This window comes from Podarcis bocagei (genome assembly GCF_964188305.1).
Source record: "Podarcis bocagei genome assembly, chromosome: 5".
NCBI lineage: Eukaryota > Metazoa > Chordata > Lepidosauria > Squamata > Lacertidae > Podarcis > Podarcis bocagei.
This window is the reverse complement of record NC_138129.1, coordinates 79,853,680-79,873,161: the sequence shown is the minus strand read 5'-3', so window position 1 is coordinate 79,873,161 and position 19,482 is coordinate 79,853,680. Positions and strand designations below refer to the sequence as shown.

At 42.0% G+C, this 19,482-nt stretch overlaps 1 protein-coding gene and 1 long non-coding RNA gene across 8 annotated transcripts in view; one reads left to right on the top strand and one right to left on the bottom strand.

Annotated features, from left to right (window-relative positions):
- The window catches only part of LOC308587433, a 13,798-nt gene extending 13,732 nt beyond the window's left edge, over positions 1 to 66 (bottom strand). Inside the window, exon 1 of the long non-coding RNA XR_014008372.1 lies at positions 21 to 66. This is a non-coding gene — a long non-coding RNA (uncharacterized lncRNA). The remainder of the gene's footprint in view (positions 1 to 20) is intronic.
- Positions 67 to 2,547: 2,481 nt separating this feature from the next.
- Positions 2,548 to 19,482, top strand: part of CDC14A (cell division cycle 14A) — a 102,208-nt gene continuing 85,273 nt past the window's right edge. For 2 of the 7 annotated variants that reach the window (XM_081194997.1, XM_081194998.1), the window contains exons 1-4: positions 2,551 to 2,765; positions 3,291 to 3,381; positions 13,865 to 13,940; positions 15,677 to 15,769. In XM_081194997.1, coding sequence (XP_081051123.1) covers positions 2,651 to 2,765; positions 3,291 to 3,381; positions 13,865 to 13,940; positions 15,677 to 15,769 — 375 coding nt within the window. In that variant the 5' untranslated portion in view covers positions 2,551 to 2,650. Of the gene's footprint in view, positions 2,766 to 2,832; positions 3,102 to 3,290; positions 3,382 to 13,864; positions 13,941 to 15,676; positions 15,770 to 19,482 lie in introns of those variants that run through there. The other 5 variants (XM_081194999.1, XM_081195003.1, XM_081195002.1 and 2 more) reach the window with 5 other exon arrangements.

The following is a 19,482-nucleotide window of genomic DNA, read 5'->3' as shown; positions in this document are numbered from 1 at the left end:
CATGACCCCCTTTCCTTTACCCTTTGCAGCCACAAGCGTTTTCCTGGAAGCTGCTGCTGCTTCTTCGGCAATCCTTCGTAGCCGAGTAAGATTGTATTTCATGAACATGGTCTTAAGAAGAAGAAGAAGAAGAAGAGTTTGGATTTGATATCCCGCCTTATCACTACCCTAAGGAGTCTCAAAGCGGCTCACATTCTCCTTTCCCTTCCTCCCCCACAACAAACACTCTGTGAGGTGAGTGGGGCTGAGAGACTTCAGAGAAGTGTGACTGGCCCAAGGTCACCCAGCAGCTGCAGGTGGAGGAGCAGGGAAGCGAACCCGGTTCACCAGATTACGAGTCCACCGCTCTTAACCACTACACCACACTGGCTCATTCATTAACAGTAGTCTGTAAGTGACCGTGGAGGCCAGTTATTCCTTCCATACGTCCTTCCACAGTAGGGACATTGGTTTCCAGATGGGAGTTGATCACGGTGTGGGTCTGCCAAACATGCCTTCCTCTTAGCACATTTCTCTCTTTCGTCCTGAGTTTGAGCACCTTCAAAGTCCACGATACCTTTGATAAAGGCTGTTCTTCAATTGGAGCGCTCGCAGGCCAGTGTTTCCCAATTGTCATTTACGTTCGCCTTGAGAGAGTATTTAAACCTCTTTTGTCACCCATCAGCATTATGCTTTCCATTTTTAAGTTCGGAATAGAGTAGTTGCTTTGGAAGACAGTAATCAGGCATCTGCACAACATGACCAGTCCAACAAAGTCAATGTTGTTATAGGAATTCTAAGGTCTCAAATGTAGAATAAATGTTGATAATTGCACAATGTAAACATGCATGCATAAGTATATAAACCACATGTCTGCAATAGTACAGGTGAGCAATCCAAAAGCCATCTTGGCTCTCCTAAAGACTGATTTCCTCTGCCTCCTTACTCTCCTTTGCCTGAGAACACTAGGCAGGTAGCAATCAGGGGACGTTCCTGAAGGGATTCCTCTGCTATATCTATGAACCCCCTTTGCATTGTCATGGTTTACCCAGATGCTCTGCATTGAGGGATGTCTTATGGGCATCCTGGTTGTCTTATGAAACGCTAACGTTTTGTGTAAACTGTGTCTGGAACCATGTAAAACTTGCTAAATCCTCAGGAATATTACCCCTTGGCCTGCCTGAGCCACAGTAACCCAACCTTATGCATGATGCAATTTCTGACCATTTGTAGAAGGGATGTCCTCCTTTTCCACGCCAAAATGCAAACCCTTAAAAGAGATGTTTCTTCTGGGCTCTGCTCTGTGTCTCTCTTGCCTCCTTGCTAGGAGGGGAGGGAACTCCGTTGCAACAGAAAAATGAAGATCTGCCTTGCTTTCGCTGCCCTCTGACCTCCATCCATTCATCTCTGACCGATCCTGGACTTGGGGGACTCAGCCCCTTGGGGAGATGGGCAGCAAAAGCCAACCACCCCTATTTTTCTATATCAATACTGAAGAAGCATAGCTTCGCCCGGGGGGATGGATCTTTGCTTCCTGGAAGGTAATACAACTGAGCTTCAGGATCGATTGGGATGGTTGAGGGGGGACGGCATTCCCCCCCCCCCAATTTTTTTTATTGGTTTTTCACAACATTATAAACAAACAAACACATAAAACAAACATACATAAATCATAGCCTTATTAAAAATTACACTTATTAACATTAAGTGAATTCCTCGCTTCCCCTTGGTTGAATTTCATTGCATATCCTTTTAATGGTTTTCCAAATCACAGTTCTTAAAAAAACTTCTTAAACATTAACATCCTTAGATCTTCACATTATGAAATTAAACATATTAATTCATCACTTAAATAAAATCCTAAGCCAATTAAGTATCTGCAAGCTGTTTTCAGTTAATTTAACTTAACATGTTTAACTAAGTAATCATTAAATTGAGGGGGGGACGGCATCAGTGGCACTGAGCGGCGGGGACCGACTCCGGAGTGAAGGTTGCGCCCGATCCCCACAACAACAACAACACACTGAACGAGGCGGCCTCTGACTAAACTCGCGTAGGCCCGGTGCCTCGGCCCGCCGGCTTTTGGAGGGGTTTCCGGCTTAAAGTGGAAAGAAGGAGCGGCCTCTCAGATCGCCCCCCCCCCCTTGGCAAGGCCCGAGGCTCGGAAGCGGCCGGGCGGGAAGAGCCCTGAGGTAAAAGCGCACGCGTGTAACAAAGCCTTGGTAACGCGGTTGCTACCGCCGGCGCCGGCTGCTTGGTAACGGCGCGCTGCCCCTTTAAGCCGCCGGAGGGCGGGACGGCGGCGAAGGAACCCCTTCCACGCCACCCCGCGCCCTCCTCCCTTCCCCTCAGGCCGGCTCCGTGCTCCTTTCCACCGCCACTCGCGGCTTGCTGCTGCTGGGGGTGGGGGTGGCCGCCGGAGCAGCGCCTCGCCGGCCGGTTGCCTCCTTGAGGCGCGCGCGCGCACCTCCCATCCCATGCGGGCGGCGGCGGCGGCTGCACAAGTCCAGAGCCAGCCAGGCGGCGGCGGCGGCGGCTGCCTGTTCCCTCAGCATGCCGCGCCGCTGCTGCTGGCGCCTCTGAGTCCGGCCGAGCGGCTGTCCGGCCGCCGCCGCTGCCGCCCAAGACGACGACGACGACGGAGAAGCCGCCGCCGTTCCGGGAGGCACTCATGAGCTCGGAGGCGCCTTCCCGCGCAGCCACGCAGCTCCGCGCCCTCTTTCGCATGGAGCCGGCTCCGCCCGCCTCGTCCGAGCAGCTGCTGGGAGCCTCGGAGTTCCTCAAAGGTGAGGCGGCGGCGGAGGAGGAGGAGGGGTCTCCCCTCCGCGAGTAGGGGTCGCCCTCCCGTCATATAAAGGAAAGGGGCGCGACGCAACAACTGCCCACCCCCCGCTGTCCCGGGAGCGCCTGGCCCGGGGCGGGGGTGAGAACCGCCTCTTTCCCCGGGGCGAAGTTCGGCGCGCGCCCCGGAGCGAACGCGAAACTCCCTTCAGTCCCTGCGGGAGAAGCTGTTTCGAGGGGAGCCCTTGCAACCCCCCCCCCCAAATCGCGAGGCGGGAGGGGAAGGAGAGTTATGGAGGAGGCGGAGACGACGCCGCCCAGCTGCGAAATCTTCGTGGCAGGTAATGCTTGCTCCGGAGTGAAACCCGATCAAATGCGTAGGGTTCTTTCTTTTTTCTTCTTTTTTTACGGGGGGACAAGCGACTCTCCCTGCCCGCTTTGAACTAACACCCAAGTTCCAGCTAAGCAGCGGGACGTATAACTTGAAGATCTTCCTTCATGGTCTCCCTTTCTTTTCTTTTTTCTTGCAGACAGACTATATTTTGCTACTTTACGAAACCGACCCAGAAGCACAGTAAACACGCACTATTTCTGTACGGATGAGGAGCTTGTTTATGAAAAGTAAGTTCGTATCTTTTCTGCTGTTGTTTTAAAAAAATCCTCCTTCGCTTTTCTGTTCACTTTCGTTTTCAGCGTTGTTGGTCCACCCCCACCCCCAGCTTGTCGCCAAGTGTTGGGGGAAGAGGGAGAACAAACTTACGCGAAATACTTCAGTGTAAGTTAGCGGTATATGTGGCCAATTGGTTGTTTTTATCAAACCAGTCCTTGAGACTTAATTGCATTTTAGTTGAATTTTAAACAGAAAATGGGCGCCCCCTTCCCCCACCTCCGGTTTCCTGCTTTTTTATAAAATGGATTCTACTGTGGCCATAGGTCTCTGTGTAAAGTATTATTCTCAAATCGAATTCACATCTTAAAGAAGAAGCCTGTTGTAGCTGTCCGCAAATGTTGGGTTAGAAGTATTTTCTCTACAATTCGATGAAAAAGCAAAACATTGTAGATGCACTACTGATCTACAGATCTGTTAAGTGCATGCTAGTGGTTAGCAATGAATATATATTGAGTTTGCAGCATTAAATGTGCTCATTCAGTTTTATGGTAAGTGAACCTCCGTTCACTGAACTTTGGAGCATGGTTGTTAAAATCATTACTTCATCAAGCTGCTCTTGTGACTGTGTTTTTGTACACTGTGATTAATTCTGCCTGCTGATTGATACTTTCTGGGATGAAACAAGCACTTCAGGAGTTCAGAGAATAACAAGAAGAGCTTTTAAGATAGTATCTTTCTTTTTACACTGCCAACTTTGGTTGCAGCACTGCCTTCCCCCTCCCAGCAATTTCTCTCTCTGATGTAATTTAGCCATGGAGTTTGGGCACTGAAAATTTACAGATGAAAGGGAGGGATTTGCATTAAAGTTGTTGCTAAATAATTCTACTATAATAGTAGCTTGAATCTACTTCAGTAGTCAGTAGCAGCATAACAAAATGGAAATAAAATAAATAAAGGAAGGCTCAAAACCTTCGTGATTTCTTTAAGTGATATTCATTGCCGAAGTACTTTTGCACTCTTCAGAGTACAGTCTGTAAGAAGTGATACTGCTTTGCTTTCAGTGAGATTTAGGCTGCAATCCTGATACAATATGCCTGGAAGTTAGCCCCCTTGAATTCAGTAGGACTTGCCTCTGAGAAGACACAGGATTGCACTGTTATGACTAACTTCTGATAGATTGTGTCCTAGGCATCCTTACACAAATGTTTATTAGTGAAAGACAGATTAGACTTAACATTAGAAGGACCTATATTTAGCAGTGCAGTCAAGCTGTAGATATACATAGCAGTTGTGTTAACAATCCCTGAATGCTTTGGTTGTCATTCTTAACACTCTTCATTTTCTAAAGTGGCTCATGAACCTGCTTAAATTGGCTGGCAAGTTTGTTTTAAGTTCATTGTTGGGATGCTGATACAACCTGTGTCGCTCTCATTTTCTTAGGCGCTTCAAATCCTTGTTGGCCAGTCACAGATAAGCTCTGACACTTGTGTTCTAGAAATATTTGAGGAATTGCACACTGCTCTCTGAGACTTAAAAAAACACCGTGGGTAACCAGATTGACATCATTTGCTGGACAGACTTAGGATAAGAAGAGTGTTAAAAAAAAACCTGATGAAAAAGATGGATGGCAGCATAGCTCCTGAAGCAGAGTATGCAGGGGAAGGTGGAAACACATGTTTAGGAGGAGGAAGCTAATACTGTACAGATTTCTGGAGTAGGCCGTAACCTGGGCTGCTGTCCAAGGTGTCCAAATAAGTAGGATTAATCCTTTGAATAGCGGACAGGGCTAATGTGTAGTGACTGACAGGACTAATGCATTGCAAACTTGAAGCAAAATGCGCGTAGATATTCAGTGATGTGGGATAGGAAACAGTGCAGAAAGTTTCATTTTCTAAAAAAAAATGTGTTGCTTCATAAAATAAGTAAGTACTTTGAGGGAGCACATCATTTTTTGTTTTAGCTACCCTGAATAATTTGGTATGCTATAAGTAACATAGGCTCTTTTCAACTAAATAATTGTGGTAGTGGAAGTCAGCACAAGGAATTCCCCTTTGTGCTACAGGACTTCTAAATCCTCCTTCCCATGCGACTTGCACCCACCCCCACATCTGCTCTGGAGAACCCCCAGAACAACACACAGTGAGAAGAGAGGGGCGATAGTTCTATTAGCGCAAGCATTTTTGGTTGCCCAACAGGACTATCTCTTTTGCACTATGTTGAATACAACCCATAGGGTGATATCTGACTGTCATAATTAGAGTCAACCCACTGAAACAGACCACCCTGTTTACAGCACAATCCTATACAGTGGTACCTCGGGTTAAGAACTTAATTCGTTCTGGAGGTCTGTTCTTAACCTGAAATTGTTCTTAACCTGAGGTACCACTTTAGCTAATGGGGCCTCCTGCTGCCGCCGCACAGTTTCTGTTCTCATCCTGAAACAAAGTTCTTAACCCGAGGTACTATTTCTGGGTTAGCGGAGTCTGTAACCCGAAGCGTCTGTAACCCGAGTTACCACTGTACATGTTTATTCAGAAGTAATTCTCATTGTGAAGTTTACTTACAGGTTAGTGCAGATAGGAGTGCAGTCTTAATGCTTCCATCTGATACACTCGAAGCCCATCATTAGGTGAAAAATTGATATTTACCCTTAAGGCTTTTGGAGTCAATTCAACTCCATGAATGAATTAAAACACCTTCACCCCTATCACACGTGATAGAGTCAAAGTGTTCCTGTCAAATGCTGTTAATAGATTAGCTATTTGCCATGTCTACAGGTGCTTAGCATAGGACCTGCTCTGTTTATTTCATGTGGGAAAGGTGACCATAGAAGGTGAAAATACTTTTTTTATCTATTTTCATAATCGACAACACACTCATTTGCCCAGACATTGCCACAAACTGTGTTGGGGATCAGTAGTGCCCGACAGATTTACAAAACTCCTTTCTGAACTCGATTTTTGCAACATTTCCTCTTCACCTACCTTATGAACCAGCAAAATATTTTTTAAAAGATTATATCCTATGGTGGCTTTGCATTAGCATATGCACTTACTGTGAAAGGCAGGGCTCTTACTGATTATCTATCCCCCCAATGCCATCCATACCCTTAACTTCTACTTGGAATTCAGGGATTCTGTGGGACAGTATGGGATCACAGAATCATAGAATGTGCATAAAAGCTGCAAGTGTTAGAAGGGATTGATGAAAATGGAAGTGCTCCCTGCGCAAAACCACCATTGGATATAACCCATACAGTGGTGCCTCGGGTTAAGAACTTAATTCGTTCTGGAGGTCTGTTCTTAACCTGAAACTGTTCTTAACCTGAGGTACCACTTTAGCTAATGGGGCCTCCCGCTGCCGCCGCACAATTTCTATTCTCATCCTGAAGCAAAGTTCTTAACCTGAGGTACTATTTCTGGGTTAGCGGAGTCTGTAACCTGAAGCGTCTGTAACCTGACGCGTCTGTAACCAGAGGTACCACTGTAGTTATCATATTGCCCAAAACTTAGCAATACAACTTTGGGTATTCCAATTGCAGTTGCTAAGGTTGCAAGTAGCCATCACCCTTAATCCAGTATGCAGCAAGACTTAATGCCCATTCTCAGTCAAGGACTTTTAACTGGTCACTTTTTTCACAGAAATGTCTTTACAAAATGGAGGTTCTCAAATCAAATTCACATTACAAATCGAATTACCATCAAGGGCATGATGTCACTGGCTTTCCCCCAAAAGGCTAAATAAAGTCTTTGGAATTGTTGTCTGGCTTCAGCCCTGGACTACCAGTGTCAGAGAGGAGCTTCCTCCTCGGTGTGACCTGTGGAATATGTTTACCCACAATCTTCCACAATGCTGTTTCCAGCATAATAATGTTACAACTGATGAACAATTAGGGCCATTCCAAAGACATTTCCAGTGAGGCAAAGTATGCTTTCCAGACCTTCAAAATAATGCAACAAAATTTTGGTTATGTGGAGGAAGGTGCCCCAAGAGCTTGAAACCTAGGCCCATCCGGGGCTGAGAACCTTAAATTTACATGGCTCTATATGAAATATAACAACTGATAATCTTCTTGCCAAAGGCACACAAAGTTCAGTAATGGGGAGGGATTGCTTTGGTTGGCTCATTGAAACACTCAAATTAGAAATTGCCCCATAATACCTTGCCTGCAAATCCAGAAGTCTTTCAGCAGCATTTTTGGTTTATAAAATTCCTCTGTACAGTATGCCTGTATTGCTATACTGATCCATTACCTGAAGTTTCCAACATTTAAAGAATTTCACTAATGCATATTCCTATTCCAGATGACCTACATTCCCTGTTCACTTTTATATAGCTTTAATTATACTTAAACCACCAGGAAGACTAAAAAAATTCATTTCTTAGTCATGCGAAAAATAGGGGCTTTTGTTGTTTGGCCACATAACGTCACTTAAAGCCTACAGCTCTTAAGAATAATTGTATTGTAATCATAATAATTCAGTTGATGATCAAAACTTTTAAGGGATATTTCAAAATACTCTGTTTTGTACAACAAATTACCTGCCTCTGGTACAACAAAAGAAGCTCTTATTTGAAGTAGCTCATTTTAAACCTAGCATCAGGAGGGATTCTGTAAGGTTGTGCACTCATATGAACTGCTTATTGCAAGAATGAAGAACCCTGAACTAGGATTTCTAACTCAGGCTGATGCTGCCTGACACAAGAGCATCAGGAAACTAGATAGCGCTTAAGATAACAGTGTATTTTTTCCATCTTTAAAAATGCTTTAAAGCCTATAAACACTATCTCGTTTTATGTTTGGCAACCAGAAATTTGTGTCTAGGGTTAATCTTGCTCTGTAGTCCTACTTGCTTTACCCGCTTGAACCACAGTTCAGGGGTTTGGAATCTTCCCTAGTCACAAGGATTTAGATTCACTCTCCAATTATTGGGAGGTCAGCTGGTTTTGTTTGATACTGGGTGGTCTACCAGTCTTGGTATAATTGATATGTGGCAACTGCTGTTCAAAATACTTTGCATACTAAAACATGCGTAACTGAAGCATCTCCATCCAAAAAAACAAAAAATCATCCCTTTGTGGCTTTCTTCTGAAAAATGTTCCACTGCATGGTCACTACTGTCAGCTGCCTAATCAGAATTATTGCATGCTACAAGAGCTTACTGCTGGATCATACCAAAAGGCTAGCTAAGAATGTTGACCAGCGGCCAACCGGAGGCTTCTGGGAAGTTTCCAAGTAAATGAGAGCAGCAGTCATCCCATATTGATGCCTCCAGAACCTTGTAATAAGGGGTATGCTGTTGGCATTCATAAAGCTTCTGCTCAGCTGTCAAAGCTAATAGACCTACTTCTCAGTGAATTTGTCTAGTGCTTTATTAGAACTATTTAAGTTAGGGGCCATTGCCCCAACTTGTGCTAAGGACTTTCCCTACATTAATTATGCTTTGTTTAAAGAACTATTTTCTTTTCTCGTGTCCTCAGTTGACTGCCAATGCAACCACAATGGATGACCTCCAAGTTCTGGTACTATGAGTAAAATCTTGTCTAATTCCTCCACAAATGCCCTTTAGCCATCTTAAAAAATAACAACACCAAAAACCTAAAAAAAAAATAATAAATCCTACTCTTCAGTGTTTCAGCATATGTTAAAAAAAACCACCCTGTTTCCAGATTTAAGAACAGTCCTGGTGAATCAGGCCAAAGGCCCATTTAGTCCAACATCCTGTTCTCATTGAAACCAATCATATGCTTCTGCGAAGCCCACAAGTAGATCCTGGGTGTAGTACCATTCTTCCCACCACCATCGCATGATGCCCTACAACCGGGTTTTCAGAGCCATATTGCCTCCAACAGTGAACACAGCCATCATAGCTAGTAACCTCGTCCTCCATAAATTTGTCTAATTCTCTTTTAAAGCCATCCAAGATGGTGACTATCACTATTTCATATGGAGTGAATTCCATTGTTCAGCTATGTGAGGGTTATTCTACACACACTATTCCAAGCTGGCACTGTTTTAAAGTGTTTGCGCTCCTACCTACCAGGACATGTCCAGAGCTTTGGAAGATTTTGCTTTTTGTCCCATGATCCTTGCACTTTGGTGTTTGCCTCTGACATCTGTATGAAGCTGTTGGGAGTGGTCCTTAGGAGCTTTGGGGCAAAGTCTCGTAACATTTATGTTGGGAGGGGCTGTACATGATCTGTACCATTGTCTTGGTGGACTGGGTGAAGGCCAGTAAACTGAGTATGAACCCTGAGAAGATGAAGGCATTGTGGGAGATTGGCCTCTTATTGATGGGGTCACACTCTCTCTGAAAGAACTGGTACTTGTCTTGCCGTAACAATTTATATTCGGCTTGCTAGAATATATGACCTTTTTTTTCATTTGAGTAACTTTTCCACTGTTTTAATGGAACTGCCTTGCCCTTTAGTCTTCTTGATTCTGTCATTGCTATCAAACAACATCTCTTGGCCTGTCTAGCCTTAAAAATAAAATAAAAAATAGAGGTATAACTTTCAGTTGAACTTCATAGTTGTTTTATAAATTGCTCCATTTCCTTAAAAAATTTGACTGTCTTTAATGACACTTATCACTTTTAAATTCTTTCTTTCACTTTAATGGATGTTATTATTTTAAAACTGAATTACTTTGCTTGAGAGCCATGGCAGTGTTTTGCTAATGATAGCGCTGTGACTGTTTCCCACTTGACCATTTACTGGGCATCACTTGTCTTTCCTTAGCAATGCTGATCAAAACATAATTTAGAGTACATCTGCTGTTTGGTTCACAGCAGGATTAGAGTGGAGAGTGGTCTTAGCATACTTCAGTCTCTGCCTGGAAGGCTTCTCTGACATCAGAGTATATATGTACAGGCAGTGGTGTAGTAGGGGTGTGTGTGTCGCCCTGGGCACAAAATTCTGAGGGAATGCAACCAGGCACCCCCATGCACGTGCCGGCTTCCGTGGTGATCCCCACCCCAGTGGGGACCTAGAAATCTAGAAACTTTTAATCCAATTTATGTCGACTAATCAAGTAGTCAGTTGGTCTGTTGCGTTTATTTGTTAGAAACCATATTCATCACAAAAATACAAAGATACAACCAGTTTAGAAATACATTTTAACATAAGTGGTCCCTGGCACATGGTACGCCATGTTCTACAATGGAATTTTCTGATCTGCTAACGCAAATAGAAACTTCCTATGTAGTGCATTTATCCCCATCCCATCAACAAATACCAGATTTTCTCCCTATTATTCCAAAAGGAAGCTCTCTGGAGAATTCATTTGAGAAGGCTTTTCCTGAGAGAATTATGTGGGAAGCAATAAAGTAAGGAAAGAACTAATCAGTGTGAAGAAAATTTAAGCCACCTTTTTTTTGGCTGTCTTCCTGATTTGTGCGTTTTTTTAAATCTCAGAATCATGCTGAGCTTCTGTTCTAGGTGCAGAAGGATGATGGAAAAGTATATGTCACTATTTTTGGTTCAAAGTTCCCTAATGCCACCATAAGCAATTTTTAATGTGTGATGGTATCAGAAGGTGGCCTTGCCCATCATAAAGGTTCTTCTATAGTGCTATTAATGTAGTACATTTGTCATCGTCATCTTGGCTATTCCTGTCTGTTGGATCAAGGGACCAATCAACCGTATTTTGACTTGCAGAAAGTGTTCCATATTGGGGCAGGTCTTGAAGATGTTTGCAAAATGCAGTTTCCCATTTGTTGACAAGCATGGATTTACATTGTTAATCCCCTATTGTGAGATATCTGCATTCTCAGTATCACATATTTCGTGTTGACTACGCTGGCTGTCAGTTCAGTACCTGAAACATCTGAGTACTGCATGTTGTTCCCTTCTCCTCTTTCTGAAGGCAGGTTAAGGCTGTTGTCCTATAATCCGAGTAGCTCATTTGAATTCACATGCATAGGATTAGGACCTAAAACCTTCTTTTCCAGAAATCACCGGGTTACTGTTTTCTGTGCAAGTCTGCTTTTTTTTAAAAAAACAACAACACAACTGTTTACTGATGTTTCATTGCATCTAATACCACTGTCTTAAAATTACTGAGTACCATTGTGAAATGTATATGAACACTTATATTTTTAAAATAGGTATAGCTTCCTCCCCATCCTGCCACCTATTTTCAGGAATTGAATTGGCTCCCCTGAATCCTCTTCAGGTTTTTTCACATGAAAGAAAGATCTAACTTTAACAACTAAGCCTTACAAGATCTACAGAGATTTAGGCAACTTCCTGCTTCCTATAAATGTAGCAATCAGCAGCAGCAGCTGCCTTTCTTTGTAGCCACATTGCTTTGATAACTTTTGAGTTCAAGTTTGTCCCATAACTGCCATGTCTCAAATGCCAACTATTAACACTCCAGCTCTGCCAAGTCCAATTAAATATTTTATGATTAAACATCAAAACATGTCATGCCCAGGAAAATGAATGTGCTTTTATACTGTCTAATGAAAATAAAAAGCTGAATAGGCCAGCTATTCTTTTCCCTTAAGGCCAGTGTATTGAAAGCGATTATTCATGTTAAGTTGACATACATGTCTTAAATAAATGTCTTTGCCCTATTTTTAGTAATATTTATCTTGTAATAAATATGGTGAAAAGTAAAGTAGAGGGGGATGATCTGCAGCCACAGGGCTGATTTAGTCAGACTGGTAACTAATTAATGAGTTGGGAACTTGTCATTGGCTTATTCTTCAAGAAGAATGCTAGCTCTTGTTCTGTTCTTTGCAAGCAGATCTAGGCTTGGCATATCACACTTGACTGGTTAATGCACAATAGGCTTACATGGGCAGCACATTCTCTAGCTGGTCTGTATCTGTTTCAAATGGAGGAAGCTCATAAGAACCTTAACTCCTTGTGCCTCGCAACTAAACTGCGTTGCTCCTTCTGAAATCTTAACATCCACCTCAAACACGCTTTGAAGATACTGGATCTTTTAGGTGTTCAATTAGCAGAGAGACTGTAAACCATGGGTAGGCAAACTAAGGCCTGGGGGCCGGATGCGGCCCAATCGCCTTCTAAATCCGGCCCACGGACTGTCCGGGAATCAGCGTATTTTGACATGAGTAGAATGTGTCCTTTTATTTAAAATGCATCTCTGGGTTATTTGTGGGGCATAGGAATTCATTCATTTCCCCCCAAAATATAGTCTGGCCCCCCACAAGATCTGAGGGACAGTGGACTGGTCCCCTGCTGAAAAAGTTTGCTGACCCCTGCAAAAGTTGCAAAAGTTACTGTACCTAATGGTGAGCTACATCATACAACTTATCTGTGAGAGACTCTGAATTCATTTATCAAAATGTCATACAGAGCCAAGTACCTCTTCGAAGCTAGCAAGTCCCATCAACACCAAAGTGGCATGTTTTAGCTTAATGTGTCTGTTTCCAGAAAATGAAAACTTAGCTGCACCTTCCAACATCACAGAGCTGTGGGACTATATCTGACATTAGCTTTGTTTTATCAAATACATCATGGCCTCATAGGTATACAAATCTTGTGACACAAAGTAATTGGATTCTGAAAACAGGACTACTAAGAAAATGTTAATTAATGGAATACTTACTCAAACTGCTTGAGTGCATACTTTTCCCCAGTCTATAAAGTGCTGCTTTTGCACCCTTTAACCTGAATGGGCCTATCCTATATGTGCATGTTATGGGCTGGCAACAGTTACTAAGGACTCTTGGGAGCATGACACTTGGTTTGTGAATCAGCTCAGGTCCTATCCCTCTTTTACAACAGTAATGCCTCATCTTTATTCCTGGAAGGTGATCACAGCTTCCTGGACTCAAGTTCACGCTTTACAATACATTAGCAGCAGCAGCAGCTTATTGTCTATTATATTTTAATTATTTCACTCCACTTGGAGTTCTTTTTTTAACCTAAAACTGTTGTTCTGCCCCTACATTACCATTTGGGTAATTACCATTTACTGAGTTTTCAGTAATAATAATAGGACAAGGGTGAGATTCTATCAATTTATTTGTGCAAGTACGGTAGCTATAAAATTAGCAAATACAGGATTACACAGCGTAGTATAAAGTATATATTGCAGTCAAAAAAAAAATCTGAAGGGGCAGAGTATACATATTTTTCCTTATCTCCTGACAAATCAAGATGGTGATGTTTCTGGTTTCTGAACAGCTGCACCTAAATCAGACAGAAAAACTATATGGCACCCCCGGAAAATTGTTAACTGTCTGTCTGCTGATCAGACATGGCCATTGAATATAATCAAAGGTGGTCCTTCAACTTATCTGTGTGGAGCAGACATCACCTTTTACTGTAATCTCATTGCCTCACCTGCCCTTACACAGTAGAACCGAGTGTTAATTGTGCTCTTCTGCTACATACTGTGCCTCTAGGTTTCAGTGGAGATGTTGCTAGGAAGGGAGAGTCTTCAAATAGTGAAATATTTGACAACAGCAAAAGGACTAAAGTACAAGTTTTTTGACCATTGGTATATATTTCTTCCAGTTTTTATGCAGATTTTGGACCTTTAAATGTGGCTCTGGTACATCGATTCTGCTGTAAACTAAACAAGAAATTAAAGGTGAGACCATTGTATTTTCTTCTAAATATTGTTTTTTTGCTAAAATTTAACAAACTGTTATTATTAACAGCCATTTATGATAATTAACAGAATTGCTGTTACATTAAGGTTGTGTTTTTCTCTCTCTGAATAAAGAAAATGACAATTTATGCTCCATATGAAAATTAGACCATGGATTTGATAATGCAGTTCCATGACATCTAAAATATATACCACATATATTAACGGTATTCTTCCAGTTAACTCACAAGATGATCTGAAACTTTGTTGGATGAAAAATAGTTTGAAAATGATTATATTTCATAGAAATTAATGCAGTGGCTTGATTTACATATAAAAGTAAGCCAGGATGAAACAAACCATAGTTTACAGGGAACAAGCATGTATGCTGTTCAGATTGCAGCCATCTCTCTTCCTTTGCTGCATTAAGAGGAAACCAACCAGAGTGTTGACTCACAATTACATGCAAATCAGTGCTTGGGGTCTGTTTTTTCCCTCCAAACCACAAGAGCAAGCAAAGAATATGCCATGGTTTGTTCCTGGCTTTGTTCTGGCTGTGTGTTTGAAGAGAAGCAAACCATGAGTTGCTAGTTTGAAGATAACACAAGGGTTGCCAGACAAGAAAGGGATGAGTGCGATTTGAGCAGTGCGCTAGGATTCTGTTTTGTTTCTCTGTTGGGTGTGAAATAGGCTGTTATCTTAACACGATAAGTTTTAAAATTTCTTAAGGCATAAGCTGTCTTGAACCGTGATCCACGTAGCCTATTCCGTAATAGATCACTCTTCTTTAAGATGCTTCATCCCTATGCTGAGCACAAGAGTAGAAAACAAGTCACTGGTTCATTGTTCTCTAACCCCTATTCATGTGAGAGATTTAACATTTGATATTACTGGTGTTTCTGCACAGTAAGCAGCAAGCTAAGCATGGAGCCTGGTGATTGATTTACATGTTCTGGACTTTTCATTCAAAGGTGTGCCTGTCTTGTAAGCATTCCCTCTGTCTTTATTGTTGTTGCTGAGTGAATACATGAGGAGACTGTTTGTTCCAGATGTCTTAAAGAGGTTATTTTGGTGTTCCAGTTCCTCAGGCGTATTGTCTGCTAGAATTTAGGCATTCAGTAGGTTTTATTAGAAGAAGAGCACAGGCGATGGGAAGTTAGCCACAGGAATGCCATCACCTGTGGCTGATGTAATATCCAAACCATCTCAGAAAGAGGCTGAAGAAGAAAAGTAAGAAAGACAAGTGGCCAATTTGCAGACATACTGTGATTGTCTAGGGACAAATGAATCTGTCAGTTTTGTTTCCCCCTGTTTTTTCCTTTTCCGATCCTAAGTTTGTCCCATTTCTGTAGCAGTTTGTGATTTTTATTTATTTTTAGTCTGCATAAAAACTTGTGAGGATTTTTGTGCACATTTCTCCTAATATTTGCATTTTGTGTGTACCTTTTGGTGATCTACATAAGAAAATTCAGAGAAGTACAGATTTCAAAAGATTAAATGTGTTTTCGTTCACATATTAGTTCGGAAAATGCAAAATTAAGTTTTAATGTGAACCAAATAAATGTATTCTCCCATCCCTAGTTGAGGAGCACTTGACCAGGGAGTGAGGTGATTTGAAAGAACTGCCAAGACACACAACGCTAAACTGGTATTACTTAGCTGCCAGTATTTCATTTGCTTAAATTTGTGGTTCTGTGCTAACCATCCCTTTGTACTTTCCCCCCCTTTTTAAACAGTCATTCAGTCTTTCAAGAAAGAAAATAGTATATTATACCAGCTTTGACCAGCGGAAACGAGCAAATGCCGCATTTTTGATAGGTGCATATGCAGTAAGTATCACTCGATAAGTCTGTCTGTCTCGCTCGCTCTCTTGCAGGGACTTGTTGACCTATATGTTTCTGGCTAAGTACAGATACTATAAATGCTAGTATCACTGTCCTTTTGTTATAATTCTTCTACAATCTAGTCCACTATTTAAAAGGTGGGAGAGATTTCCCCATTCTTCTGAACCTTTGTCTCTTCTGTTGCTCCCTTTCCTGCTTCTGGTCTTAAGCAGGGAAAGGAGGTAAAAAAGATAGTTACATTTAGTGGTACACTGTGCTCACATAATACAGCATTGTTCGTTCTTGTGTCCAATTTCCTTTCAATATCTTCCTTGGACTGGGAATCCAGATTCTACGATTGGTCCCAGGGGGTTCAGTCTGCTGCAGGGCCTTTTCCCCTTATTCATTCTTCTTGGATTCAAGGGAACCAGCAAGAGAGACTGCCCTGCTGCTTTCATGTTGAGCTGTGCGCACAGTTTTGACCTCTCCTTTGTTAAAGGGCACTTTGTAAATTATGTTTTTTATAAGAACGACAGCTGTGCTGGTGAGGCAAGACCACAAAGTTTGTGTTGGTTTTATTTGGGAAACTTGATATTATTATTATTTGAAGCATGCATATAAAATGTTGTAGGCTATTTATCTGTATAGGTAAACTACCTTGTTTACCTAGTTTTGTAGCAGTACGTCTTAAAATAATGCTCTTTTGGCTAAATGACAGTAAGTTACGTTTTGGATTTATGTTGTTTAGAAATGGGTCTCCTGTGTAGGGCAAGGGTGTGTAAATACCTGTGCCGAAAAGAAAAAGGAAATATTATCTCTACTGAGATCATCAGCATTACTTTGGGAATATGAACTTGTATAAGTACGTCATATGTCATAATCTTCCTGTATGGAGTAATGGAAACAAATGGGCCCTTTGTGGAGCAACTGAGCAAGAGACAAACAAATGAACTAGTTGAGCTTTTTCTAGAGGAGCATAACATTTGCTTTAACTTCATATGTGTGCTGAGAAACACCAAACAGTAGTCATATGGGGATGGTATTGACATGGAAATGAAATCAACAAAGGATCAGTACTTCACAAGAAGGCAAGGAGCAATTGCCACAGCTACTGTGTTTCGACTCGTAGTCATTGAAAGGGAGTTAGCTTTAAATTACTGTATTTTTTGCTCTATAAGACTTACTATTTCCCTCCTAAAAATTAAGGGGAAATGTATGTGCGTCTTATGGAGCGAATGCAAGTTGCACAGCTATCCCAGAAGCCAGAACAGCAAGAGGGATTGCTGCTTTCACTTCATAGCGATCCCTCTTGCTGTTCTGGCTTCTGAGATTCAGAATATTTTTTTTCTTGTTTTCCTCCTCCAAAAACTAGGTGCAACTTGTGGTCTGGTGCGTCTTGTAGAGCAAAAAATACGGTACATTCTTGTGCCTATCAGCCCTCATTGGGCAGTAGGACTTAAACCCAATCTTTTTTGGATTTCTCTATACATTTGTTCTGTGCTTCTATATCGAAATTCTTCAGCAGGCCCAAATAGTTCCGTATGGTATGACTCAAGGGGGTCCAAGGATGATGGTCTGTGGAATGTGGCCTGGGGGATTTGTGTTTCCTGTTCTGTAATTCAACGATGCCATGATGAACTTGGTGTCCCATTTGTCATCCTTTCTGGCTATAATGTTGGAATCGCTTCTAAGTCTGTAATGGCATTTATATTCTGCACGGTTGAGATTATACTTCTTGGCTGACAACCTCATCCTGGATCTAACAATGGAAGCCTTCTGTGTTTAAATAAATAAATAAACCTGGTTGCTATTGCAACAGGCGTGATCATGCACAGAACCATTAGTGTTGAGAAGATAGTGCAGCAAAAGTACTGCAAACAGTGAATTGTGGTAGAAATATTCCTTTTAATAGTAACTAATAAAGCATGTAGAAATGTCCAAGCTCTGTACAGCACTTAGATTGTTTGACTGCAGATAGGAATTCTCTAAGAGACACAGTGCAGAAGGAATAAGGAATGAAGAGGAAAACAAGCATTGGTGCACAGTTCTTTATGGCAAGGAGGACGGAAACAAGTTTCCTGTAGCTTCTGCTTCTCTGATTGATGGATGGGGCTAGGCTTGCCTGTCCCTTCAATTATGTTCATCCTGAGAAGCCTTGGCAGAGCTCAGAGCATGCTTCCCTTTGGTTCTGCCCTCCCACAGCACTCCTTGTGCCATAGATAGCAGAAACAAACAGCCAGGTTAATGTAGAACTGCACACACACAAAGTGGAGCAGAAGAGCAATTATTCAGCTAGGACAGACACGTCTGCCTGGCTTGTGTATGACTGGCTAAATTAATAACATTAATGGTTGAGTTAAGAGTGCCACTGTTGCATCCCTTTTTAGCATGGACAGACTAATGGTCTGGTATACTTTCCTGCAGAGGAGTCAGGTGTGTGTTGTTCATGACGTTTTAACAAGGATTAGGGATGGAGACGCAATCTGTATCTCCAGTTGTGGGGGTAAGGATTCTGCAGGGGTTGATACTAGGCACATCATAGCCTCATCTAATTGCTGTTTCCCAGGTGTGGGTGCAAATCAAGCTTAAAGGTGAGACAGGTAGTGCCAGAAGTGGGTCAGTCCTGCTTTGCACAGTATGCTTCTTAGGATAGTAGGCTGCTCTTTGAAGGAAAATAGAATGAGAGTCTCTCCTCTCTTGCCAAAATAACCTTCAGTTGAATTACTAGTCCTAAACTTGCATGCAGCCAACATTTTCCATTCATTTATCTCTCCCTTCATGTGCTAGGTTTATTATGCATAATGCTACTGTTTCGAAAAACAATGTTTCCTGATGTTTGTGTAGTCTAATACATGACATTCTGAACATTGTTAGTTTAGAGGTTTGCTTTTTTACTGCTGTAATGCTAAAATATTAATGTGTAAAATGAGAATAGGCAAACACTAGATTAAATTCTAGAATAGAACTTCCACTGGTAGCTGTGTACTATAAACAGCCACACAATGTGACTTACGTATTTTCCGTTGAGCCCAGTTCCCAGGAACACATATTTCCCTCTCATCTTGCTTTATTTATAAGTGTTGAGTGTTGTTCAAAATGCAAGGTGGGACCCCCATTCTTTCCCCCTATTTCCTCCACACTGTTAGCAAACTGTGCTCCTAGTTCTACCTAGCGAGGTCTAGTTAACATTTGACTCTTCCATTGTGTGAAACAAATCACTCATGAAACCAGTATCATGTCCTGGTGGCACAGAGCACATCTGGTTGAATCTGGGACTCATACTGTTTACAGTAGAAAGTAATCATACTGTGTAGAGTGTGTTTTTTTTCCAGGCTACCTTAAATGCAGCTCTATAATTCTCCCAGGATGCTTTTGTTAGTTTCAGTAGAACTCCTGGTATAACGTCATCGGCTATAGCAAGGAACTGTTTAGCAGCCACTGGTGTGTGAAATAATGGAAAGCCTGAAATGATTTTGCATGTGCTACTGAGCATTTACTCTACCGGCTCAGAATTTGCAGAATAATGTAGTTTAAAATTCCCTTGAAATGTGCCTATGCAGCGTCCTAATCATAGAACAGTTCATTCCTTAGAAAGAACTTTTCAGGAAACTGAGAGAATGAAAATACGGTTTGCAAAACAGTCCTAGAAAGGTTTCCTTGAATCACGTTATTATCAACTACTGTTAGCAATGAAAACATAAAGTTAAGTTTTGATAAAG